At 37.4% G+C, this 27357-nt stretch overlaps 2 protein-coding genes across 4 annotated transcripts in view; both read left to right on the top strand.

Moving 5' to 3' along the window:
* WASF1 (WASP family member 1) overlaps window positions 1-27357 on the top strand; it is an 89710-nt gene that overhangs the window by 21188 nt on the left and 41165 nt on the right. The window lies entirely within an intron of this gene.
* On the top strand, window positions 23301-23780 carry LOC121659313 (transcription initiation factor IIA subunit 2-like). Its single transcript, XM_042017280.1, is given in 1 exon segment — window positions 23301-23780. A coding segment is annotated over 1 exon segment (330 nt). The 5' UTR covers window positions 23301-23390; the 3' UTR covers window positions 23721-23780.

Raw genomic sequence — 27357 nt, 5'->3', positions numbered from 1 at the left:
AATGCATTTAAATATACCAAATCATATTTAATTTGTTGCTTAGCAGCCAAAGCAAATTATGGAAATCTCTGAGACAGATCAAAGATTGCTGTAGAATAGGGATTTCAGATCATCTTGCCCATTTTTTTTGTTGTTATTTAATACTCCACTAAAGTTTAGAGTTTGGGGGAGAGAGGTCTCTTTTTCTAGTTACCAATGTTCTCAGCCAAAATAATTTTGATGAAACCTGAAATGGCATCAGGAGAAGGGCAAAAGTAACCGTTAAAAGAAAAAAAACCCCACAGTGGGGCTCAGAGTAGAGGCAAAAAGAAAAACAATTCTGCCTTTTGATATGTCACCAGATGAGCACTTCAGATAGATGAGAAAATGTGACATATCCCTAGTCTGGGTGTTGAGGAAATTCCCTGAATGCCAAGTTAATTTACAAGCTTTTTCACTGTGTAAGTTCCAGTGTGTGGAAAGTACACTAACTAGTCAGTGCTATTGTGAAGATACAGGTGATTCACTTTCACATTGTGCATAGGGGAAGCTATGTTATGTGTGAAATCTCAGTTGTTTGGTATTAATTTAGTTTTACTCTCTAGTTGGATATGAAATGTAGTAATTACCACAGAAAAAGGAAACAAAAGCTTTGAGTGCATACAATTCTTTCTATATTATTCTGTCTCCAATATTTTGCACAAGAAGGAATTGCTAAGAATTGATGTTTGAGGGTTAGGAATGTGGAACATAAAATCTATTTAAAAATAAAAGTACTTTCAGATACATTCAAAAGTAAGATATGCATATAAATACACACAAAATAAAAAGAAAAAAAGAGATAATTGAAATGTATAGGTAAACATTAAGGTGTGTGCAAATAGAGCCAAACTGCTCTCAGTTGTCTGAGGAGCGGACTGAGGGGATGCTTATATATGAGTAATGAGAGATCATCTGAGGGACTGGTATAGCTCTATAAAAAACCTGCCAAAGCTCATGCAGTGGAGAAGGGTGTAGATTGGGAAATACTTTTTTTTTTTTTTTTTTTTTTTTGGTGCACATAGGAAACAACTGCTGCAGTGCATGACAGCTGGGCATTGTAATGGGAGATGTGCATGCATGTATGAATTGAAATTTTTAAGCTTAAAGCATGAAAATGAACTAATTTTGAGTCAAATGTTTTGTGATCGCAAATCTGTTGTGTCACGAATTATTCTTCAGAGAAACTCAAAACCTTTTGAAACAGGAAAATCGTTTTGGTGGGAAACCTGATGTACACTAATATCTTTGGTACCCAGTGCACAAGCGCACAGGCCACAGTCCATTTTCTTTGATGGTCAGTTAGGAAATAGAAACTGAAATTCCCTGGCTGTGACCACAAGTGTGATTTTTAACTCTTTGGGGTTTTTGCTTTCAATTTCTTTTGGTATAGAGATAATGCTTACCCTTATTTTAAAGTTTCTCTTTCTGGTTTAAATGAGTAATCATTATGTGTGGGCAGCATCATTTTGAGGGTAGCTTTTGATGCATAAGCAGCTGCTGCAGAGAGATACTGGTTATTTATGGAAGTTGGGTTCCAGGGTTTGGGGGTTTTTGTGTATGTAAAGGAGCAGAGTATTTTTTATCCTAACATAGAGAAAGAAATGTATACTTTTCAAAATAAGATGTAGAAAATGTCAACAACTTATATATCACAAATATTTTATAAAGAAAAACTCAAACACAGTACAACCTGAGTGTTTACTTTGTTCTTTGCTGTGAGATAATTCTGCAGTTTGTATTGCAGAAAATATTGCAGTTTGGTCTTCTAAGAATTCTGTTTATGCAGCATCTTTTGTTTAAAAGTATTTATGTACTCCAAGGCTTAATTGGATTTAGTAAAACATGTGAGAAACATTGGAAGTATATGTTTTCTTTCATAAACAAAAGCTGAAGGAATGGAGAATCTTTGTGGACTGCTTAAAATTAACACAATGTGAGAAACTTGGAATTAGAGCCAACTCTGCAGACTCCTTATACCCTAATCTCGAAATTCTTGTTTTTAATTTTTTGGCATTCAGAATTTAATTTCAAAATTTAATTTTAGACAGTTTCAAAATTGTAGCTTACAGAACAGTGCTGACATAAACATCATATATCTCAAAAGATTCTTGGATACTAAACCTGAAATTTTACAACCTAGTTTAGTTGTAATTGAGGGAAGGGGCTCTTACTCTCTTGTGTTTGCAGTGTGGTTTGGTTGGTTCTTTTTCCTGACAGAAACATGCAGTGTTATTATAGTCTACAGTTTAAATGGAAAAAGAAAAAAAAGAGACTGAAAAGCATGCAGGGAGCATCATTTTGGCGTTTCACTAATGAAAATCAAAGATGATGTTACCAGTCAACAGTGGGCATCTAATGGACAGTTTGCTTACTGACAAAAGCCTTAAGGGGGGTAGGCTACAAATTAGAAATGAAATCATCAGAAGTGATCTCTTTCTGTAAGATACAGCTTTTAGTTCGAATTGTAAGACAAATTCCTTTAGGTCTGCAGGACCTCTGTTTTTCTCAAAACTTGTCATGGACAGGCTTTTCTTCATGTTTTCCATATAGCTTGAACTATAGGGAATGTTTCTCACAGCCCCCTTCTTGTCACGTTCTCACTTTTAGAATATGAGATCTGTATATTTCTTACAGAACTGTTGCTAATTGTATATGTGTGGTACAGCATAAGCACCAACAGAGATTCCTTGCATCTGTCAGAAAGGCAGCAACCAGAAATGGCCCCAAAACGATTTATGTAGTATGCTCCTAGTTGTAATCATTCCTCAGAACCATCAACACTATGCTGATGTTAGGCAGCCAATCTATTTCCGTCTTCTGGATGTGCATCTCTTGTATGGAGGGAGGGAGAGACGGGTGTCAGTAAGGGGCAGACTGCAGCTGCAGAGCACTTTGGTTATCTGCAGCCCCTTTTCCCCTGCCATGTTTGAAAGTCCTAAACAGAGTGTGGACTACATGTCAAGTGAATTGGGATAGTAGTTTGCATGTGTATCTTGAATTACCTCATTCAGGAAGTGGTGGTGCTCCAGAGAGGCTGAAAGCATTCTGGTGATCCTGCTTTTCTCTCAGTGTTTGGATCTAACCAACCACATACTATGTAGAGTTGAAAATTATTGGCAAGAACAATGTTGAATCCTGTTTCCTAGCCTGCAATCTTGCAGGCAGGGCAGAGAATTAGGATTTTTGAGGGTTTTGTGTCCCTGGGATGATATTTAGAAAATAAACTTGTGAGGAATTGATTTATCTTGATTTGCATTGAAATGCATTTGGAGATTACATAATCTTGCAGGATTGGATCATTAATCCTTATTGCTAAATTTCTTCATTTATGAGTTGGAATAGCATCTATGTCCCTGAAGCAAACAGAGTGAATTTGTGTGCCTGCTTGCATTTATATTCTTAGCATAATAAATTCTAAGCCAGCAGAAGATACCACTATGGTCGATGTTATTCAGAGCTGCAAATATATGAAATTGTGTAGTTTGTGCAGAGAGATGTTGTGCTTACAGAATAGAAAAGTGCACACATTTTGTATGTTTTGTGATCTCAGGTAATTTTTTTCCTCTAATGCATAGTTGAAGTTTACTTGAAATTACTAAAGGTACATTTCTTTCCTAGCTTTTCTGGTGAAATTAATTCTAACTGCTTTTCAGGAATGTAAAAAAATTACTGAAGACTTTCTGTGGAATTATAAAGCATGCACTATGCTTGCTTGGTGAATGCACTATTAAGAGTCATTACTCAATGAGCACTAGGTTAGCACTGTGATACGATTAAAAGTCTTTGAATATTGTATTAAGATGTTCATTTAATTCTAATGTCAATAAAAGTTTTTGGAAATTTGAATTCTGTGAGGGTGACAAATTTTGGTGGATTTTTTCCTTCTGTAATCGTCTGGATGCCTTTTTTAATGGTTTTATTTATTTTAACATTTGGGTATAGAAAAGAGTGTACTAGTCACATTGAGGTGTTTGGAAGAGACGGAGACGTACTGGAGTGAAAGGCCACAAAAGGGTTTAAGGGATTGGAGCATCTGTAACATGGGGATTGTCTTGAGGAGCTGAGGTTGTTTAACCTAGAGGAGAGAAGGCTCAGAGGAACCTCATTAATGTGCATAAATACCTGACAGAAAACAGTAAAGAAGATGGAGCTAGGCTCTTCTCAGTGGTGCCCAGTGACATGATGAGGCAATGGGCACAAACTCAAACACAGGAAATTCCATTTAAACATAAGAAAAACTTTATGGGTCTGGTTAAACACTGGAGCAGGCTGTCAAGACATTGTGGACTTTCTATTTGTGAGATACTCAAAACGTGACTGGAAAGGCCTGGAGCAACATAACTTGGCCTAGATGATCTTCAGAGGTCTTTTTGACCTGCATGGGTTCTATGATTTATTGGCCAAAGTTCTTCTGACTTGCTTTTCTACGGAACAGAGCTTTTAAATCTTCAAACGTGGTCTTTCTTAGACCTTCTAGAAACATTCTAGCAGGAATGGAGCAGCACTGGGACAGTTTGCTCAGACAGATTGTAATCTTCATACTTTCAGATTTCTAGACCATGATGGATCAAAACCAAGGCTGTCCTGCTTTAATGCTGGTAGTAATCTCCACTTGAATGGGATCTTAGCCTAGATGATCTCCGGTGGTCCCTCCAAAGAAATGTCTCTGTGATTCTGTGTCTCCCTGTGAATTTTAGATCCATGTGCTCATCAAACATGAGGTAAAACGAGTAAGGATTCTTGCTAATTGCTGTGAATGATTTCAGAATGATGAAGTCATCCAAGCAACTTCCTGTAGCTGCAGTACTTTGAGGGGCTGTCATAATGTATGTGGTGACCCTACCTTCTATCCCTGCTGTTTGGAATTTCTGCAGCTGAGGATTCCTGCCACTGTACATGTATAAAGAACAACTTTGTTGTATCTGCAGGTATCATAACATGGAGACAGTACAGCAAAAGAACATATTTCTGGTTAAAAAGCTTGAGTTTGCCTGGGTGCTTGCAGACCAACAGTGAAAAGTCTGTGGTCAACACATATAAAATAACTTCTAGATTAGTAACTCTTTTCTGTTTATAAAACAGATGGAAGTTTATGCAACAAAAGTACCTAAGTTCCACTGCTCTCTCTTTTCCTCAGCAATAATGTGGAGAGGTTGTCATTGGGGTAAGGATCATTTACCTCTGTGCTGATCCATTTTCATGATTCTGTGCAGTGAATGAACTGTAATGAGTAATCAAATCCCTTCATGTTATCTGCTAACTTGGTTTTGCTGTAGCTAGTGTCACATTGACTGTATCATGAGATAATGATACATTTTCATGGCTTTTCATATCTCTGAAAAGTTATAGCATATGGGCTTCTTTTGCTTGTTTTTGATGCTGATTATCATGGAAGATTGTCCTCGTTCCTCTGTTCTGTATTTTTTCCTCCCTTAGAAAATGGGCGGGAGGTGGGGGAAGGAGGAAGAATGAGGCAACACTGAAAATCATGTTGCAGCACATAATCTTCTGGAATGGTGGGTGGCTTCAGGTTGTGTGCATTTTAGGATTCTATGTTTTCAGAAGCTGACATAAAACCATGAAGCTGATGAAATTATAATTACTTCACTGAGTGACCCAGTGTGTAGTTACGCACACAGTTGCACATAGGTCTAAATTGACTTGTTTTTCTATAATTAATGTATCATATTAGCATATATAGTTTTGAAGTGAAAGACTTGAAAAATGTTATTCACATTTACAACTAATTATAGATATGCCTACTTTAGTTTCAGACAATTACTGTCAGTGGCTTGATTGAAATCTGGAAAAGCACGATTTGTATGTCTTGGCACGTGTTCCTCTATATATCGCATATAGTTCTGTTTTCTGTATGATATGTAATAGCAGTAGCAGTTGCTAAAATACATTTGAAATGTCAGAAATTATGTAGAATTCTGTCAGGTTATGTAAATTCAAGACTTACTCTCCCCATCCCAGTAATTAAAAGTATTTAGGAATTACTCATCTTTTTATCTCAATAAACAAAAAAGGTATCATAAAGTACAATGAAAATGAATATATAAATAACTTCAGTAAATGCAACTTTAGGCAATTTACATTGTGCCCAGTATTTGTTAATCTTAAAGTTTTGAGCCTAGTTTAAACAGAGAACATGGGGAAAAATTGAGTGGTTTAGAAAGTTATGATCTACATATATATACAGAGAAAATGTTGCCAGTAGGAAAGCAACAGGTGTCTTGAAAAAAATGATACCATTTTCCTCTCCACTTTTTGTCTTAGTTCTAATGTTGGCTGCAGGAGCTCTTGCAACAGATCACAGACCTATCCTTCTTTTCTGTGCCTCTGGCACTCTGGGTGAAGTAATGCATTCTCTTCACCCAGCAACACATAGCTTTTTGGTGACTGGAAGAAGGAAGAGTCAGAGATCCAATCTGCCAAAACAGAACTGAAATGCAGAGAAGAAACAGTTACTCAACTGAAAAAAAGAAGAAGAAAAAAAAAAAAAGGAGAGAATACATGAGGAAATAAGATCAAGAGGGAAATATGGATGTAGTGCGTTGGCCCTGGCTGGATGCCAGGCACCCACCAAAGCCTCTCTCTCACTCCCCTCTGCAACTGAACAGGGGAAAGAAAATATAACAAAGGATTCATGACTTAGGAACTGGAAGAGATCACTCACCAAATATTGTTATGGGCAAAACAGGCTAGAGTTAGAGATATTAATTTAATTTATTACTAACAAACCCAAAACAATGGGTTATAAGGATATAGACAATAGCAAATTAAATAATTTTATCTTTGCTCACATTTATTGTTCTCAAGACAGATGAACAGAAGCTGTTGGAATAAAAAAAAGGTAAAACCCCCCAAAACAAACCAACAAAAAACACTCCCAACAAATAATACCCTTCTTTCCTTCTCATTTTCTGTCCCCACCAAAGATGTTGCTGAAACTTCTCATTCTAATCATGGGTTACATAACTCTAAAAAATGAAAAGGAAGATGAAAAACCATCATCCTAAACTGTTGTTTAAACAGATTGTAAATATATTCTCTCCCTTTTAATAATATCAAGTAAAATATTTAGGTACTGTTATGGCATCATCTGGGGCCATAAAGAAGCAAAACTTACCAGCTGCTTGAGAACACAGTTTATGCTCTAGTAAAGGTGGTTTCACTTTCATCTTCATTAAATATAGTAGTGGAGGAGTCAAAAAAGTACATTAATTTTTAAATCAGTGTTTTCTGAGTTATTTTGAAAATCAGTAAATTAGTTGAAGACCTGAAGTGGGCAAAATTGCATGTACAAGGAAACTATTGTTTTGTGTTGCACAAAGCACTTCAGTTGCATTTATACGCAATGGGAGAAATGGAAGGCAGAGGAAGAGTAGGATGTACATACTTCAGCACACAAAATGGGAATAGTTATATGTAATTTACCTGCAAATCTGGGGGGTTTCTCAGTTTTTCTAAACCAACACAGATACAGAAACTTAATAATTTTTATAGTGCCCCGGTACTGACAGTGTTTTAGGTTTCTAAGGAGAAGTAATCTGCTGTGAAAAAGCTGAACTCCTGCGTAGTCCAAAGGCAATAGTTGTATTTCTGATTTTCATACTCACAGAATAGTAGAATTAAAACCCATACTGTTCACCCTGAATGAGGTATTTAATTCTAGATGAATGGCTGGATTTTTAGTTGATTGAAAACCCTTAGAGAAGCATAATGATTTGAAATACATGGATTTTGTCTTTCTGTACAGAGGTGTTTTATTTGTGGGTTGGTTTGGCTTTTCTTTCAGTTCTGATTTTCAATTTACTGTGCTCAAAGACTGGAAAAAGAAGGAGAGATGAGCAGCTGAGAGCTATGCATAATAGGAAGAAGATGGCATTGTTCCCTGTAAGAAATACGCATGATGTGGCTGGGACCACTCGTGGAAATGACAGCATGGTTTTGTTTGATCTTGCTTCCAGGGATTTAATAAAATTACGTGTTATGTACTGAAATGTACAGACTCATTGAGGTATGAAGTATGGATGGTCCTTCAGCACCTTCCCAACCCTCTCGCCTCCCATGCAGTATTTTAGTGGGGAAAAAAAGGGATCCTGAGCTCGATATTTTGAGAGCATGTGATTGTTTTTCTGCAAAAGACCTAAAAATAACGTAAAGAAGAGTTCTACACAACAAACAGTGATGTTAAAATGCTTTTTTTGGAGGGGGAAAAAGTCCCAAACAACAGACAAACTAAAATGGACAAGAAAAAACTAAATGGACAAGAAAACCCCAAATAACCAACAAAACCAAAACCCCCAAACAACCTCTACTCCCCCCCACCCAAAAGTGCATGAAACAAAACAAAAACAACCCCCAATGGACCTAACTATGGAGGCTTGTGATAATTGCGATAAAATACAGCAAAATTGTGGAGTAGTCATCCTTCAGGTAGAAGGTAAAAATTAGAGTGAGAACTAGTGCTACCTAGGAACTCAGGAGCCCTCAATACAGTCTTGGGCCGGCCCCCCCCCCCCCTTTTTTTTTAATACCAAACCAAAACCTGTTGTCATTAATGTCTTGTACATAGGCTATTTATTACAGGATTGATTATTTTTTAAAATTTCTTCTGTCTTTAGTATGTATACATCCATTTGACTTTTGGTCTCGTGACTACAAATTATTTTGGCAGAGTAGAACTACAAAAGCATTCTTTTTAAGATGACTTTATAGGATTGGGATTTCCACAGGCTAGGAATCTGTGAACTCTTATTTCTAATTGAGAGGCTTCTTTTCAGACATTGTAATAGAGCATGAGATTTTATTTTAATATGATAGTTGGGATCTCGCATCATATTAATTTTCTTTATATTTAAATAATTCCTGTTTTGGCTATCTGAAGTTTTCAGCTCTCCTAAAAAGGGAGCAGGGAGAAAAAGGTAATTAATCGTCTATAAAGGTACCAAAACCAAACTTCAGCATTTATTTTCTGGAATGCATATATCATATTTTTAGGTGATATGGTAAATGTATCTTATTTCATAGAGTGGGACTTAAAAAGATGTACATTATAGATTTTTCTTTCCTGATTTTCATCTTGACATTATGTTAATGGAATTGAGCTGATAACTGCATCCTAAACCAGTTTAGGGACTCTATTGCAATATTGAGTAAGTGCATTACATAATAACTTAAAAAAAGACATGCAGCCTTCTCTCTCATTATCTGTGTAGCATATTCTATGGCAAGCTTATTATTTAAATTGATTTTTCTTTAAAGTAGCAATTTTAAAAGCTGGCTTATATCTGCTAAATTGGCTGTGACATTTGAAACTTTTTTTTCTTTTTAACAAAACCGTTGTATATTTCCTCGGCTTTAAAAAAAATGCTGTATAACTATTTTACTTGCTTTTATGCAGCCTGCTTAGCATGATCACAGTAATCACACTAAGAATTCTGTACATATTTATGACTACAGTTCTGGTGTCTGTGCCTTTTTAAAAGATTTGGTTAGCAGAATTGGTACCTAGGCTGTGAAGCAATCCATTAGCCTACCCTCCAAGTTATGCTGGTAAATACTAGTGTATTAGAAAAACTAGAAAAAATAAGCATCAATATCAGCAACAGAAGAGAGTAACTGGGGTGTGACTGATGCTGGTGCCTTTTACTGATGGGAACAGCCTTCAGAGGAAAAAAATATTACTTTTCTAAAGTCTATTCATTTCAGGAAGGCTTAAAAATGGTGGTGTTTTGTTTACTTCACAAATTCTATTCTTTCTTTGCTTTTAAGAATGTGTAAATACAACTCAGTTCTTTACTCTTGGCTTGAAATAATTTTTTATCTTGGTAACGTCACCCAAGGAAAGTGATGGCCTTTTATAATTAGGTATATTATATGATCTACGTGGAAGAAGAAAAAAGAAACGTGAACCTTTTTCTATTGGTGCATCTGTCTATAGTCAAACTAATTAAGGTAGGTGACAGTGATCTTTCTGTATGAGTGTTCAGAATCTACCATTTAAGATCCAGTTTCCTGAGCTGTTTTGTTGTAGTGTTGGTTGGGGTTTTTCCATGTTAAGTAGACCACTGACAATGGAAACCGTAGTCTAACACTTCAGCTCTGTGTTGGGCTAAGTACAACTTGGGGACTGTACTCAAGAAGGTACTGTAAGGTACATGTACCATTAATTGTGAGTCCTTACTCCTTCCACTGGAGTCGGGTTGAAGAGTACTGTCAAAAATCAAGAGAGATACATTGTTTGTGTTGGAAAAAAATCACTATCGTTGCTAGTTCACTATGTATTCTGGTCTTGATATTATATAATACCATAATAATTCTATTATTAGTTGATAGTGAGAGGTATATGATTGAGTCCAGAATTTCTGCAGAACTCTTCCCAAATACATATGTTGCCCAGGATTGTTGGAATGGTTTGATTAAAAATTCTGAGCTTGTCTGAAATAAAGATAAATTAATCTAATTTAGGATATTTTATTGTAATAAAGATAACACTTCTTGTGTTAGGCATGAAATCATCCTGTGTTCTCAGCTGTTCAAATATATGACCAAATGGTGGTTCTGTAGCCTTAAAATATGAGTTCTTTGGCAAACTGTGTCCCTTGGATCTTGCTTCTAGGGGAGATCATCCTCATAATATCCTTTTTCTTTCCTCCTCAGAGTCAGCCCGTGTTTCTTTGCCAGAACTATTTGGAAAGTTGCTCTACAGAAACCTCCCAGGATGTTTGTGGAAGGAGTAGCACCACTTTCTAGACAGAGGTTAACTTTATCTGTAGAAACAGCTTATCAGATGCAAACTTTTATTCCTTTTTCATGAATCTTGTAGATATACAGAGAATACTGAGGATGGATTGGTTGAAATGTTCATTGCATAGTGCTGCTTTCACTGCTAATGCAGTTTAAAGTTATTAAAGAGACTGCATTTTTAAAGTGCTTGGAAAGAACTTTCAGATTTTTTCAGGCAAGAGGATTAAGGCAGATTTATTTTCACAGGGTATGCTTGCGCAAGTCACAAATCAAAAATATTTTCTCTGTGCCTTGACCTACACTTGGTTGGTCGTTTGTTTGGTTTTTTGTTTCAAATCCAGTACTACCACTGAGAAATGGTGTTAATAGATGGAGTGATAAAAGTGAATGATAGAAGCTGGTTTTGCTTCCTACCAGCAAAGTGTATTGGCACTCACCTGTAAAGAAACCTAAGCACTAACAGAAATGAACTTTGGGAAGTGAAGTGAATAATAGTTTAGGGGTTGCTTGTTTTGGGTGTGTGGTTTTGTTTGGAATTTTTTTTATAATTCAAATGTAGGCAAAGCTCTAGAATTCTGGAAAAGTGTGAGTGGCAGAAAACTGACCACAAGATTCTCCTGCCTATCTTGTATTTTAAGGGCCTCAATTCACAAGCATATTCCTGTGTTGTGACATGAAATCTGTCCTTCAGCTGTTTTTTCTTGTGTGTGTGTGTACACTTGCGTTTCTATGACTATATACATGTGGCAGAACTGGAGAATGCCCTATAGTTGTAACAGAACAGCTTTTATTATCCTGCGTTATTTTGTTTTCATAAGCTTTAAAAATTCATTTATGGTGAAAAGTTGCTTTTGCCTGTCATAGTAAGCTCCATATGTTTCTCTTCACGACGAGGAAGAGAGGTGGTAGAAATCTTTTTATATACAATTCTGCATACAGTATATGTACAACCTTGACTTAAGGTAGAAGTAAGCACAGAAATTGTCAGAAGTCTTGAAAGCGTATGATTCTGTTGAGATATCCCTTCCTGTGGGATAATCCACTAGGGCAGGGGAGATTAGAGAGTAAGTGTATTAAAAATAAATGGAACTTTAAAATTTTAGAGACTGATTGAGCACAAGTATATAATGATCTTTATGTTCATCATAAGTTAAAAAGTATTTAAGAAAGTATTGGGCTAAAGAAATTCTTATTGACATTTCCTATCATCACTGCATTACACACATAATTAAGTATCATGACAAATGACACAGTTTTTGACGTGATAGATTTATATTTTATACTGGAAATGTTTTCTGAACTAGAAAATAGCTTTCCAGACAAAGCATTAACTTTGAGGTTGTTAATGTAGAGTAACATTAATGTTAGGGAAAAAAAATCACTAATGTTAGGAAAAAGACATGTAAAATATCCAACTTAATTAAATTAACAGAACGAAAGAGTGAATTTCCAGAAAAACAGATATGTGAAGGGCTGCTTAAGAGCTGTGCAGAGCCAAGCCAAAACGGAGGGAAAAAATCTCATACTCCGTCTATGGAGCTGGGTAAGAGTAAGAACAGGGAAGGCATATATACAGCTATTCTACTCTGAAATACCTTGCCAGCTTTGACTTTGCGTGGGATTCAGATTTCCAAAGTCAAGAGAGTGATCTGAATAACTGAAAAATCTAGTTAGCTGCCACTAGTGTCTAAAAGTTTCTAGTAAAAACTTCCATAATCTTTGAAGACTGTGCCCATTCCAGGCCTGGAGATAGCGCCATCATCATGCTTAGGTGTCCAGCTTCCAGCAAGGGCTGTTTAGAAACCATGGCTGGACATTTGTGCTACTTCATTCTGCCAGGAATGTAAACCAGGGGGAATTAAGTGAGCACATTTGATGCAAGGAGACGGTAGGGTGTTAAACCCAAACCACAGCTTTTTTTTCTTTGCCAAATTTCAGAAACAATGCTTGTATCCAGGTGCTTAAGGCGTTCTCCTGGAAAGGAGGATCTCCTGGAAGGATGGATCTGAGTAGATGGGGATTTGAATCTGTGTTTCCTGATAGTGCATCAGATGTTATGTGAGATATGGGCAATAGCATCCATTAATCCAGTTGTCGGAACACAGACAATATGCTTGAAAAAACTAAATGTTGAAAATGTTTAACATAATTGGAGGTGCTTACTTCTAGTGTAGTTTGGGTATCTAAATAGATAAAAGTAAAATTTCAGAAACACATTTTTCTTGCACATTTCATTTTGGTAGTTGTAGGTATTTCCTCTACTCAGGATACTGAGCATTGTGAATACTATTTTTCTATACCTAAGGCTGTGTCTAGAAAATTATGGTGCCTACTAGACCCTGTGGGTTTGATCTCTAGAACCAGCCAGCTATTTTCTTTTGCTCTGTCCTTTAGTGCAGGGCTTTTTATTTTGCATCTGACTCTTGGATACACTTTAACAAGAGCAGTTGAAACTGGTACAGTTAATTCAGTGAGATACTTAAGGCACATTTGTTATTTTTCATAGTTCTGTATAGAGAGAATAAAATATTCCATTTTTTCAGTTGTATAAAAAATTAATGTAAACATTCTGAAAGCAGCCCAATCTTTGATTCCTAATGAGTGTATCTTTAATGGAAAAGAAACACAAACAATGAAAAAAAAAGCCCTTTAAAAATGTTTTCAGTGCACGGTATATTACCATATGGGCCGTGCATGTGTAAAGAACACTTTCCAGGTGCAATTTGCATGCACAGTCGTACAAAACTGTGCTGCTTTTCACATTGCTGTTAATGATAATCATTAATCTGTAAAACTACTTCATTATTGTCCATCAAAACTCTTCTTGTAACTTGTTGTCAAATACCTACCTAAACAGTCACCAGAAATACTAATGCATAAATGTGTGCATCTGTTTTTCTGTATTATTTACTTATCTCCTGTTGCAAGTCTCTTGGAGATACCAGTCTTAATCACTAGACAGAAAATGGGAAGTTGTTGATGTTCTCATCTGTAGATGAGAAAATGAAAAGCCTCATTAAATGGTGAAAGACTGAATTGATTAGGGTGAAATGCTATAGAAAGTGTAAATGTCAAAAGGAGCAATTTTTACGTTTATCCATAGAAGAGTGCATGAGAAAACCTGAGAAGCCCTGACTGACCTAGATAATAATTGCCAAGTGAAAATGGGTCTGAATTCTGTAAAAGGTAAATTTGCTATTAGGCTGTATCAGATGAAGTATTTTTGAAATATCTAGAAATAAAATAGTGACATTTTACAAAACAGTGGAAAGATCTAATGTAAAATTTTGTATTCAGAAATTATGTATTATACTATATTATTATTTATTACAATATATTATATATTGTTAAATAATTTTGATTATATGACTGTAATACATGCAGCTAAGGAGTAGGATTGTGATTTATTTGATGTACACAAGTTAAAGTTTTAAGGAGTTGTGACACACACACCCCCCCATGTAAATACATCAGAGCATAAACAATGGAGGAAGAAGAGTTATTTTAGATAAATGATGGTTTTGGCAAAAGAACAAATATCTATAAGGGTGGGCATGAATAAACTTAGGTTGGAAACTGGAAGGAGTGTTTAACCATACAGAGTTGTGTGGTTCTGAAATAGCTTTCCATTAAAGTTTTATTGCCCTGCAGTAGATACCAAATGGAACTTGGTTAAAGAAAAATGATATGACAGGATTGGCCATATTGGACTTACTTGCCTAAGTCTGGCTGTATGTTGCTGGCTGAGTAACGCAGAGCAAGAAACACAGGAAAGTACCTAAAAGAGAAAAGATTAGTTTAAGTAAAGGAAAACTACTTTGTGTAAATCGTACCTAGCTCTCATAGGTTCAATGACTAAGTTGCAAGAAGGGTTTGAACTTTTAAAGATAGGAACTTCCGCCTGAACATGAGTTCAAGGACAGCAGAATGCAATTTGAGTGCTTATCTTTTAAATATTTCAGCTACTGCAAAATTATTAGATATGATTGTACTCCCATAACTCAGCCTTTGTGATGTGATTGTGTGCTAGTTTGCAGGAAAATTGCCCCAAAATATCTAACCAGAAAATGAATTCTGCACCAATCTATCTTGCTCAGTATTTGTACTCCAACAGTCACCACCAGCAGATTCTTGGAGAAGAGTAAGGATTAGCCCATATGATACTTCCTTCATATATTCTTTCAGCTTCTGAGCATTTTCAGCTTGAAGGTTTTGTAAACTCTTGGGAGTTAGTTTGTTTAGGTATCTGCAGTGAACTCTCACAGGTGCTTGTCTGTTCTTCCCTTATCACGTGAACTTACATTCAGTGTCCCCTGCATGGGGTCCATGGTGCTGCTGCTCGTTGTTTGAAGTCCAACCACAGGTTTGCCTCGAACCTGGCTTCTCTTACCTTTTCGTGCTATCCATTTGTTTGCTTTATTGGAAGAAAACATGAATACCTAATCCTTATGTAAGATATTTCCACTAAAGATTTTGTAGGTCCTGTCATAGCAGCTCCCAAACTGACATTTTTTTGCACACAGAAGCGTTCCATGCATTTGAGCATTCCATGTATGGAGACAGGTCATACCATAGATCCTTCTTGCCTGCTTGGAACCTTTTCCACTCTCTGTTGAGAGGAACAGGCAGAAGCCTCATGCAATATTTAAACTGTGGAACAAGCATCATTTTATAGAATTATATAGAATTTTTTTTTTCTGTTTGATACTCTTTTTCTTTCTTAAGATTTCCTAATTTTCGTAATGCTTCTTGAATTTCTTAATTAGCTTTTTTAGGATGGCCAAGCACCAAACTGATGCTTTCATGGAATTACCTCTTCTGCTCCTTAGTGTTAGTGGTCCACTCAGAGCCTCTTGTTTTATATATGAAGCCAGGATTAGGTTTCCATACGTGTATTGTTTTACATGAATCTAAATTGAATTTCCTCAGCCATTTTATTATCTGGTCACTCAGACCAATAAGCATTTTTACTGGTCTTTAAGGCATTCCTCTTTACTACCTTGTAGTATGTACCATCAGCAGATTTTCTCACCTCACTGAAGTGCAGCCATCCCTTTCTCCTTCTCCCTTGCCAGGTTACTTATGAATGTGTTAAACAAGACAATTCCCAGTACAGCCCCCTGTGCAAGTGACTCCCCTCCACTGTGAGAGCTGTCTGAACTCTGATCTTCTGATTCTTCTGTTTTAATTAGTTATTTTTCCACAACCTTTGCTTTTATGTTCCAGCAGCTGACTTTCCTGAAAAAATGTCAGTGAGGAATTTTGTTTACAGCCTTTTTAAAAAAGTGAGTAGGCCGCATGAGCTGGATCACCCTTGTGCATGAGAGTGCAACCCCTGCAGATAACTTCAGCTCTTGTGAGACTTGCCTTTACAGAAGCTATATTGACTCCTCACTGATGGATTGTATTTAGTGAAATGTTCACTAATTCTGTTCTTTATTATACATTCTATTATCTAATCTCATGCTTACCTAAATGTACTCCCCAGAACTTCCTTGTTACTCAAGCTTGGCCCTGCATTTGTCAGCTCCAGTGTTTAGGTACCAAAGAAGTTGTAGTAAGTTGGCTTGTTTCATCCTGTATTTCATTAGAACCATTGTGCAGGTACCGTGGAGCCTGGGTGATGTGTTAATTTTTGTGTTTGTACCGTAGATTGTTCCATAGTTACTTTCACTTTTAAACCTTTGCTTATTGATTTAATGATTTAGTTAATGTTTTAGTTGTTATTTCAGCTGATTACACTTTACCCTGTACCAGCATTTGCTTTATTAAGTGTGTTCTCTGGCACTGCACTTCTGATGTGATATCCTTCAGTAGTCTCTACTTCTGCCTAGAATAAGTCAATTGTTTTAGGAGCCCCTTCTGGCTTTTTGACAGCCATCCTCATTCTTACACGAATTTCAATTTCTGGAAGTACTACTTCAGGAAGTTGCTTTTCTGTTCCCAGGGGGGTCAGTACTGGGGCCAGTTCTGTTCAATATCTTTATTGAAGATCTGGATGAGGGGATCAAGGGCTCTCTCAAGTCAGTTGGCACATGACACCAAGTTGGGTGGGAGTGTTGATCAGCTGGAGGGCAGGAAGGCTCTACAGCAGGATCTGGACAAGCTGGATGGAGAGGCCAAGGCCAATTGTACGAGGTTCAACAGGGTGAAGTGCTGACTCCTACACTTGGGTCACAACACTACAGGCTGTGGCAGAGTGGCTGGAAAGCTGTCCAGTGGAAAAGGACCTAGAGGTGCTGGTCAGCAGGGGCTGAACATGAGCCAGCATGTGCCCAGATGACCACTCTGGCCTGTATCGGAAATAGTGTGGCCAGCAGGACCAGGGCAGGGGTTGTCCACTTGTATTCAGCACTAGGGAGGTCACATGCCAATGGTTGCTTGTTTTGTCATGCTAACCATGAAACAACCTCTGATCTGAAAGACCTAAAAAATGTCATATTTGTTTTGCTTTTTTCCATCTGCATAATTGTCTAATGCACTTGAATGCTCTGCCATTGCTACATCTCTAATGTCTGTTAGCAAGTGATGCTTCTGTTATAATTGGTGTCACTATCATGGTTGGCAGGTAGCAATATGCAGCAAAACCTTTTATTCCTGTCTAAAATTTCAATCCAGCTTGTTTGCTAGTCACTGAAATGCTAGTTTGTTACTTAGATTTGACTTCAAACTCTCTGTTTATTACATAATTCTGTTATCACTGTTTGTATTTTTTTGTCCCCAGTCTTCCTTCCACAAAGCTTTTGATATGCCTGGTATATTAATGTTTTTATTTAGGACAAGAAATTGATATAAAATGGTCCGTTGAATTTTCAATTCCTGTTCTAATGCTGAAACTATAAATAAGGTATTCTGAATTATTAATGCATTCCATAAATATTGAAACACAGGCATTAATAATTTGATAAAATTAAGCATTTAAAACACATTTTAAAATGTAATTGTATATAAAATGTAAGTTAGAAAAGAAAAAAATGGCAAGGAGAAGTACAAAATTATATGTCTTCGGTGCTATGCAGTGGAAGTATGAGCTGTATAGTACATGCTGTTAATGTGGAAACACTGGTAATGTAGAAATATGCAAATGTGTACTTTTTCCAGCTCTTCTGTTGAAAGCTCAGAATAGTAAAATGGAACAAATAGCTGAACAGATCAGCCAGAATAGTAACATTAGAATGATATACTTGACAGAACGTGTTTGTTTTAAATATATATCCCCGTCATTACAAGGGGAAAAGAATTTTTTTGTTCAAAAAAAGGAAATGGCATTTTATCTTTAATTAGGAAAAAAACCCAAAAAACAACCAAGTTGCATAATAAGCATTTCCTCCTTCTGATCTCCAGTATTAAGTGAATACAGTGCCAGTAGGTCAGGATTCCACTGTTATTTGAGATTTAACCTCTAAAACTAAATGAGATTTTTCAGGGCAGGAGTTGTGTAATTCCCCATCTAACACTAAATAGAGTCTCAACATGATACTGCAGGAAAAATAATAAGCAAAAAAAGAAAACCTTCACAATTTTCAACATTGCTTCTTTACTCTTTGTTCTATGTGCTCTACTAGAAGAACCTGCACAAATAATTCGGCCTTTTTTGGATTAATTCTATCCAGTTTTAACACGCTGAACACTTTAGAATTATCCTAGCAGGATTTGCAGAGTGTGGTCTCTACCTATACAGACTTAGGGCATGGTGTTTTGAAGCAGTTAGCCCATGCATAAACTAGGGATGCCTTGTGAAAGTTCTTTAATCCATGCCTCAGAAGACTTTTCAGCTGATCTGTGGAATTTACTGAATACTTAAGATTAACCATCCTCATTTCAGTGAACAAGCTCCAGGAAGCTTGTAGTTTAAATAATGAGAATAACATAAGTAAGTACTCTCTGTGTTCCCTCCCCCACCCACTAAGTTCTTTGTCTGAAATTCAGCCAGCTCTTCAGAGCTCTATGATAAAAGTCCTCCCCTCTTCTTTGTATTTTTGTATTGTCACTTTCTAATTGTCTTATTTTATCCATATGTTCCATTAATGCGTGAGGAAATCTGTGGTACAGAGGAGCAAGCAGTAACTTCATGCTTAATTTGTATAGCATCTCTAAAGAGTGTTTTTTAATACTAAAAGAAGTGTGAGGGTTTCTTTAACATAGTATGCACCAAGCCAAAGATGATAATTTAAAACTTGTTGAATACTGAATATAGTGTTTACTTCCTCTTTTCAATAGGAAAATGTAAGTGAATAATCCAGTAGCATTACCAGTTAAGAATTTAATTTCTATGTGTACAATATTTGTAACAATTGGAATTTTCCTCTCGGGTAGCAGACATTTACTGTCAGCTCAGTACATCAGCAGATACCACTGATAGGTTAAGCTAAATTTGCCAGAGCTTGTGTGATTGAAGCTTTGAGTCAGGCACAAAACCAAGGCACATATTTCTGGAGGTTAGATTGTTTCCCTAGATGAGCCATTTTTGTTGTGATAACTCCCTCCCACACGCACTCCTCCATCGTTTCTCCTGTGTTTTCCCAGTATTTTTTATTCATGGCAATAATATTTATTCACAGGTATAATGAAATATACTTGTTCTCAAGTATGCAGACGACCTGTAGTTTTTGTGAGATGTTGCAACAACTTTATTTGGGAAAGTTTGCCAGACTTCTTAAGACACCTGTGGATGTTTCTAAGGACAGGTTAACTGAGCATTTGCTGGTAGTAACTTGAGCATAATTGATCCTCCCTTGTGGTGGAAGAACGGACTGTAGATGACCTGAAACTGTCCCTCTCTTTTACTCGGGTCTATGATTGAGTCTTTTAAAGCTCTCACAGGAGCACTTGTTATTTGCTCCTTGTGGGTTCTTGCAGGCTTCAGTCTCCTGAGCATCTGGTGTGTTCAACACAGAGACAGATCTTGTTCAGTGACCTCTTCAGGGTAGCAGGCTGAAGGGAGGAGTAGCAGAAGTTGCCTTTGCTTGCTGCTTGCCTCTTTTCCCCTCAAGAAGGGGAAAAAAGAAAGCCTGGAAGGGAAAGCAAAAATGGGATTCAAAATGTGCTCTGATGAACATGGCTGATTAAAGAGTTCAGCTCCCAGGTTGGGGTCTCTCCAAAGTGACTCAAACCAGCAAGAAATTCTGCCAGCTGTCCCTAGGCAATTCTCCTTTGAGAAGTCCTGGCAGAGCTTCTTGTGGTTTTTTTGCACAGAAGTGCAAAGTGGAGTGACTTTGTCTTGAAGGAAATGTCAGGGCTTCGTGAAGTGGAGGTGGAGTCTCTGGGTAAGAGCACTTTCATGCCAAGGAACTCACCCTGTGGAGCAATTTCAGCAGGCTTCATGCTCTTTGTACTTGCCTGATGTCCAGGGGTGCCCTCCTTAATGTGTTCAGTACTATTTCAGTGACCCTGACCAGAAGCTGAAAGGAGATTTTTAGAATTGGTGTTCTCATCTACAGGTTTTTTTAGGAAAACAGGTGACCTTCAGGGAAGCTGGAAGTAGCAGTGAAGAAACTGAGGCCCCTTGAAGACAAAAAATATATCAGTCTCATGCAAACTTCTGAGAAGTGTGGGAACGTATTTTCTGCTCATTCAATATTGGCTATTAGAAATTTGTAAAAATACGCAGTAGTGATTTAGAACTATTTAAGTGAAACATTCTCAGCAAAGCACCTTCACTGTGAAATTACCTACTTTTGTAGTGAGAAAAGCCTGTTCCTAAAGCATTTTTTTCAGTTTAATTGTTACTGTTGTTATGTTGACTAGATCTACAAAGAACAAGAATCTCCTCATACTCAACAGTTTTGCTCTAAGTGTTGCATAATCATTTGGTTATTTTGTTTAATTAGGTGACAAGATGCTTCTCTTTCTTCAATAAGCAGTAATATTTTTCAGTGACATCGGTAGTGAGGAATAATTATGGCTAGGTAAACTTGCAGCCTTCATTAGGAATGACTGTATGACTACAGGGACTGGACAATTACTTTAATCCTTTTTATTTATGGACAAGGTTGTCCAAATATTTATACAATGATAATTTAATGGTGTAACTGTAAACTCTTGTACAAAATTGCTGTTTGTTACTTTTTTCATCCTTTTCTCTTATATTAGCAAAATATTATCCCTGTGGTGGTACCTGGTATAAACTGGGTATTGCAAGAAGGTACTTTGGACTTGTGAAGTAGCTTAAATTGTAAAACAGAGGAGGTGTCTACTTTCTGTTGTTTTTGTTTGTTTAGAGTTTTTTTTGTTAGTTTCTTTCTGATTAGTTCTTTAGAGGAAAGTGGATTCAGTGTATGATCAAGATAAAAATTTTGAAACCTCCTTTCTTGTTGCTCTAATACTCAGATTACTGTGCTGCTCCCTCCCCCTGGCTCATGTACATTGGAATGGGTCATCTCAACACTCACAGAATAACTCCGAGCACATAGGAGTTGCCATGCAAGATAAATCTTAGTTCCTCTAAACATGTACATGGCAATGATCATCTGAGATCTTATAGAACTCCAAGCATGTAGGAGTTGCCATGTGAGTTAAATATAAATTATCAACACTGGTAATTTTGTTAGCATTTTTAGTCCGGGGTCAGCAATGAGTTCTGGTAGTATTTTTTACCGCAGGAGAATCTAGCCCCTCGGGAAGACTACCAAACTGAGGTTATGGATTATACAAACAGATAAAGTTGCTGTGGTTTTTCAGAAATGTGCAGAAATTGTATTATACCAATCCAAGTTAGGTTTTCTTTTTTAAATCTTGTCTTTGGGACCTTTTATTGTATCTATATATAATATAAAAACGTGTTCTCTTAGTGAATAAACATCAGTATCAGTTTTGTCACCAGTGTGGTATTCTCTCCTGCTTACTGATGCAGAGCATCTCCAGACTATTAGTAGGAACTCGTTATCTACTCTATTATGTGCATAGCCATGTTTCTTGTACTATTGATCTGCAAGTAATACAAATGACATTTGGTGGCTGCTTTAGCTTTTACTTGTTGCATTCAGAAGAATTATTTCAGATTGCATTAAAGGTAGGGGGTTTTTTGAGCAAGCTTTTTACTTTCCTACTTGGTTATTTTCTGGTCTTTTGATAAAGGTTTTGATTGAAGATCTTGCAGAATAACCAAGAATAACCAAGCAGGCTATTATTATTTGAGTGCATCTGTCATTGTGCTATATAGGGTAAGGCAAGGATTTTATTTATGACTTTTGTTTATTGTATTTATTGGGGAAAATAGAAATTTAGCTTTTCTTTATTATTTCAAATTTGTTGCTTAGAATTTTAGTGGTATAAAAATATTCTATACTATCATTGAAATCAAGATTTTACTACAGAGAAATATTATTTTTATTAATTTTGCTAGTTTAACTTTTAAAAAGACTATCTAAATTTGTTGTATGAATATTCCCACGAAGTTTTGTATGAATCATAGAATCATTCTGATTGAAAATACCTTTAAGACCATGTAGTCCAATCAATAGCCTTATGCTGCCAAGGCCATCACTAAGCCATGTCCCCAGGTGCCACATCTACATGTCTTTTGGTCCTCCAAGCCTACATCCTCTTCCCATATACTAAGTGGCTCAGGTATTCTGTGCCATATAGCAGCCCATCCTTATGCTGAATCCCATGTTAAATTCCATATCCACTCTTTTTCTCGGATGTCCTCAGATTATATGGGTTCCTGACTGGTGTTTCAATGTACTAATTCCAGACTCCTGGACAGTCTTCTCATCTGTAAGTTAATAAAATAACCGAATCAATATCCGAAGAGCACCTGACTTGAAACCCAGTCCACAGGTTAATTGAAGTATTCTGAACTTCCTTGACTACACAACTTGTACTTCCCTTGGAAAAGCATACTGTTTCCTGGTTTTAATGATCTTAAATTCAGCTATAATATGTTTTAGTTATGTAAAGCAGGAAAGATAATAAAGCATAAAAGTAGAGTTGGAGAGACAGAATTTTTTAAGGGAAATGGTCAGTGAAGAACACTTCTAAAATGGGAAAAAATTAATATTAATTATTAATATAGAATGGAATTGGCATATTGTCTCTTGTCATCTAAGGAGTGAATTGTACTTAATTTAATGTTAGGGCCAAGGCTGTAAGTAGATTTAAAGTGGAGCTTGATTAGTTTAGCTCATAAATAGGATTGTATAGCATTGTCTTTTGCGTTACATAGGATTAGATTAATGGTTTAAGCACGACATATCCTACCCAAAACATATACATCACAGATAGTAAAATCTGTTTATTTTCCAAGACTGCTTAATGCTATGTTTATAAATACATTAAGCTCCTCCCTGCCTAATTGAGACATTTAACTTAAGTCACCCACATATGCTTAGAGGTGCTTAATTTGTCTAGGTGTGTGGATAGCCTCCTGAATTCTCTATTATTCCCAGGAGAAGCTTAAAAAGGTGAGCTGGGGATTAGATCTATGACCAATTCCATCTCATCTGAGAGTGGTCATTACTGTCCCTGACTGATAGAACATTTGGTTGGTTATGCCATATTAGACTGTGGGGTATGCCCAGCCCCTGCGCGCTTCTGGCCGCGCGCGAGCAAGGGCAGCACAGGCGCGCAGCCGTGGATGATCAGGACGTGTCCAGCCCTCGCAGTGAACCATGGCCTATCAGCTGTATAGGAACACCATGCTGGGGAACAACCTTCAGGAGAGTCTGGATGAGCTCATACAGTCACAGCAAATCACACCTCAGTTGGCCCTTCAGGTGCTACTTCAGTTTGATAAAGCTATAAATTAAGCACTGGCACAGTGAGTCAGGAACAGAGTCAGTTTCAGGGGGTCTCTGAACACTTACAGGTTCTGTGACAACGTATGGACATTTGTACTGAATGATGTCGAATTTAGGGAGGTCACTGAACTTGTGAAAGTGGATAAAGTGAAAATTGTAGCATGTGATGGAAAAAACACTGGTTCCAATACTGCAGAGTGAATAGACCTGTGGTTTGTCTGCAATATTTTCTGTTAATATGCAGCACTTTCTGGAGAGAAGCATGGAAAGGGACTGATCAGACTCAGTTCTTGTGATGCAGTTGTGAGTTAATCCATACTAGAAAGCATCACAGAATGACAGCAGAAGAAACACCTGTAGCGTTTCTTCAGTTCACCTTATAGGGCATGAATACAATGTTACCTTTTTTTTAAATTACAAGAGATACTGTTGTCTTTTTTTCCAAAATAATTTCTGTAATAAACTTTTATTTAAAAACTTAAAAAAAAAAAAAAACCAGAACAAAACAAACCCAAAATTACTTTAAGTTGTGTGCAAGAAAGAGGAGGAGAGCCCGAAGTTTAAACTTACAAATCCCGTTTTCTGGTGAGGCTGGCTCCTAGAAAGGTCTGCTGGGGGGATGGTCCGGCAGTTCGATCCTCAGGGACTTCAGTCCTAGGTGGGAGGCGAGGGTCTCGAACTGTCCCCGTCCGAAAGGCCTGCTAAAACCTAGGTCTGTCTTCAGAGGAGCAGCACACGAACGGCTGGTTCTGTCTTGGCGATCAAGACGCAGCTCAGGCCAGGTCCGGGGTCCGGGGTCCAATGGCTGTTCGGGCACCAGTTATTACAGCTGGTGTGGGGTCAGTGTCTCTCACCCAGGAAGAGGTGACCGGTCCGGGGAGATGGTCCCGCAAGGAATCGCCTTCCCGAGGTCCGGTGTCTTCCCTCAGCTGCTGGCAGGAGGGCCCTTGCAGAGACTGTCAGCTCTTCAGTGATTATCAGCTCGTGATTCCAGCTCAGCTCTGCAGGGCAGCCTCCAGGCCAAGCCAGACCAGAGAGAGATGAGAGGCTCGTGTGGCTGGTTCCGCACGAAGGGAGCTTTATTGTGGATCCCCTCCGGCGAAGGGGAGAGCCAGGGACGAGAGCTCTCTCCCACAGGGGCAGAGGCCTTAGCTTTTATAGGGTTACAGGGGATGGGTGAAGGCCAATGGGTTACAAAGGATCTGCATAGGGTCTCCTAAAGGATTGTGGGTCTGTCTTTTCTCACCTTGACCAAAGAAGTGGTTGCCTTTCCAGGGAGTCCTGCTGGGCGATTGCAAAATCTCTTATCTCAGCAGAGATCCCTCCAGGGCAGGGGCTGGGCATACCCCACATTAGACCACTGAAAAATATGGGTACAGCACTCAAGACAGGTGATTTAAACCTATGTCTTCCCCTTTCTAGGGGAGAAAGAGCTAAGTAATAGAGGAAAAAATGCCTTTCAAGCGACCAGGACGTTAAACTTTAAGGACACATATCTAATTTTCTAATCAATAATTCTGAAAATGGTTTTATCTAATGACTACACACACACACACACACACATATATTTATTTTTAAGTGCATAATTATTTTCTGGGATTAAGGTCTGGGAACTTAGTTCTGCCACTTTCAGCTAATATCCCAGTTTCTGGATAAGATTTGACTTCCTTGTTTGCTTGCTTGGTTTCAAGTGCCTTCACACAAAAGTGTTCTGTGGCTTAACGCTTTTGATTACTGCAGTATGGGAGGCATGAATTCATTCCTCTTAATCTTGTGTCCATCTTTTAATCAGTCTTTCCATTTCTTGAGTGAGTTCTTCAGACATCAGGCTGTTGTTCAGGAAGCAAGAATCTTCCTTTGGTGCCTGTGCTTCAAAGAGGGTAGATAGAGTTAACCTGAAGTACATGGAGGCCTTTTTGATTTCCTGTTTGTTTCAGATGTCCTTGGTTAAAAAAAAAGAAAAAAGTGAATGAAATGGATGGCTCTTTTTAGGCACCTGTGGTTTCTGGCGTTCTGTGGAATCTCCAGCATTGAGCTGGCTATGGTGATTTCCAACTGCTGTCCTCAGAGGCTGCTGAAGCGACTATGTTGGTGTCTTCACAGACATGTCAATTTCCTATTTTTTGCTGTGCTTGAAACCAGTATTTTGGTGACAGAACCAATATTTGATAAGTAGCATTTTATACAGTTCTGTTCTAATATTGTGTCCTAAATTCTCTGAATTTCTACAGTTAGCAAATCTTAATTGCAAAAGGAATTACTGAAATGATTGAATTCTTACATTATCTACCTTTGAGGCAAACAGGTATCTTTATTACTTGATAATTATATGTACTAGTTCAAAGTCTAACAATTCCAAGCTATCTTGTCAGAGCTCCCTGTAGAGAGAGCTAAAGATAATCTCATTTCTACATCCCTATGATTTCACTATCTATTCTCCGCTAAATATTTGTTAAGAGACAAAGAGCCAGCTTTATTAACTTCCTTACTAGATCTGCCCTTTCTCGTGGCTGGCTGGGCTAATCTTTTTACTGCATTGTATCAAGAATAAAGAGATTTACCTTCTTTTCCTGTTTGTGGTCCCTTCACTCCCTTGAAGGAGCCAACAGAGATCTGCGTTAAGTCGGTGTTTCCCTTTATCATAGAAGGTGCTATGATTGTCACACGTAATGGGCCTGAGGATGTTTTCCCTGCAGACTGAGAACACCTTCTTTTCCTGAATAAATAGATACCTGCAGGTTTTTTTGCTCACAGTGCCTTAATCCTGTTGGTGCCATAAGCTGTGTAGGTGTACCTTTACTGTCTATAATAGAGAAGTCTGATGTAAGGTGAATGCACAACTGGAAAGACTCTTCTGACCTGCTGGAGAGAAGTTCCCTTGAAAAGCTTCCAAATGGGACTAGTTTCTCTCTGCTTGAAACTGAGATGGCATCTCCAGTTTGGTGACTGTAGTTTTCATTTGCATGGATTTTGTATTTCCAAGCCCAAATCATAAAGTACAAGGATGTGTGAATTTCAAAATGTTCTTCTTTCACATTTGTGCCTTCAGTTATTTAAGCTTGTAACTTTACGTAATGATTGTTTGATGCATAGCACAAAACCAACTTAAAAATTTTAAAAATCAAGTTTCCAAACCTGGAGTCAAGAAAAGAAGGTGAATGCAGTCATTTTTTGTCTGTTTGTCTGATTCCTATTTCATCTCAATATTTTTAAGTGACTGTCAGATTTAGGAGAAACTTCATAGGGAACAGATATTTGAAATGTTGTTGAACTCCTGTACATATTGTTAAAATGTATGTCTTTGCAAATGTTACGGGCAATGGAAAGGTGACAGTGTTAGTTTACATGTAAATAGCTACAGGAAACCAGAGAGGGAAGGAGTTCTGCAGATATCCCAGTTACGGGAACAGCTTTAGTTAAAGCTCAGAATCAACCATGACATGAAAGCCTTGAGAGGACTAGCTTTAATTAGTTCTAATCTTCACCAAAAAAATTAGTTTTCTCGCCAATACTTATTCATTTCCTGGCAAGAATACTTCTCAAACTCGGGCATGGACAGTGGAAGTAAATGCTGGCTATAATTAACTTGAGTGTTTAAACTTAGGGAAAAATACTTATGTAAATATGAGTACTTTAAATCTGCTTACAAAATTACAGAGAAATCTAATTTTGTCTGGAAAATAAGTTTTTCCTTATGAGATATTTTAAGGTGTTTAAATTATGGCTTGCAGAAACTACAGAATATTAAAATTAATTTATTAAAATATAGCACATTTAAAAACCTTCATGCATGTAATCCCTACTTGCTACATAAATTTGCTAAATGAATGCTGGTTCT

The sequence above is a fragment of the Corvus kubaryi genome, unplaced genomic scaffold, assembly GCF_017639235.1.
Source record: "Corvus kubaryi isolate FWS band 111438036 unplaced genomic scaffold, C.kubaryi_AGA036_p1.0 split3-73, whole genome shotgun sequence".
NCBI lineage: Eukaryota > Metazoa > Chordata > Aves > Passeriformes > Corvidae > Corvus > Corvus kubaryi.
Note: the sequence above shows the minus strand (reverse complement) of the source record. Positions and strands in the feature narration are given on the sequence as shown.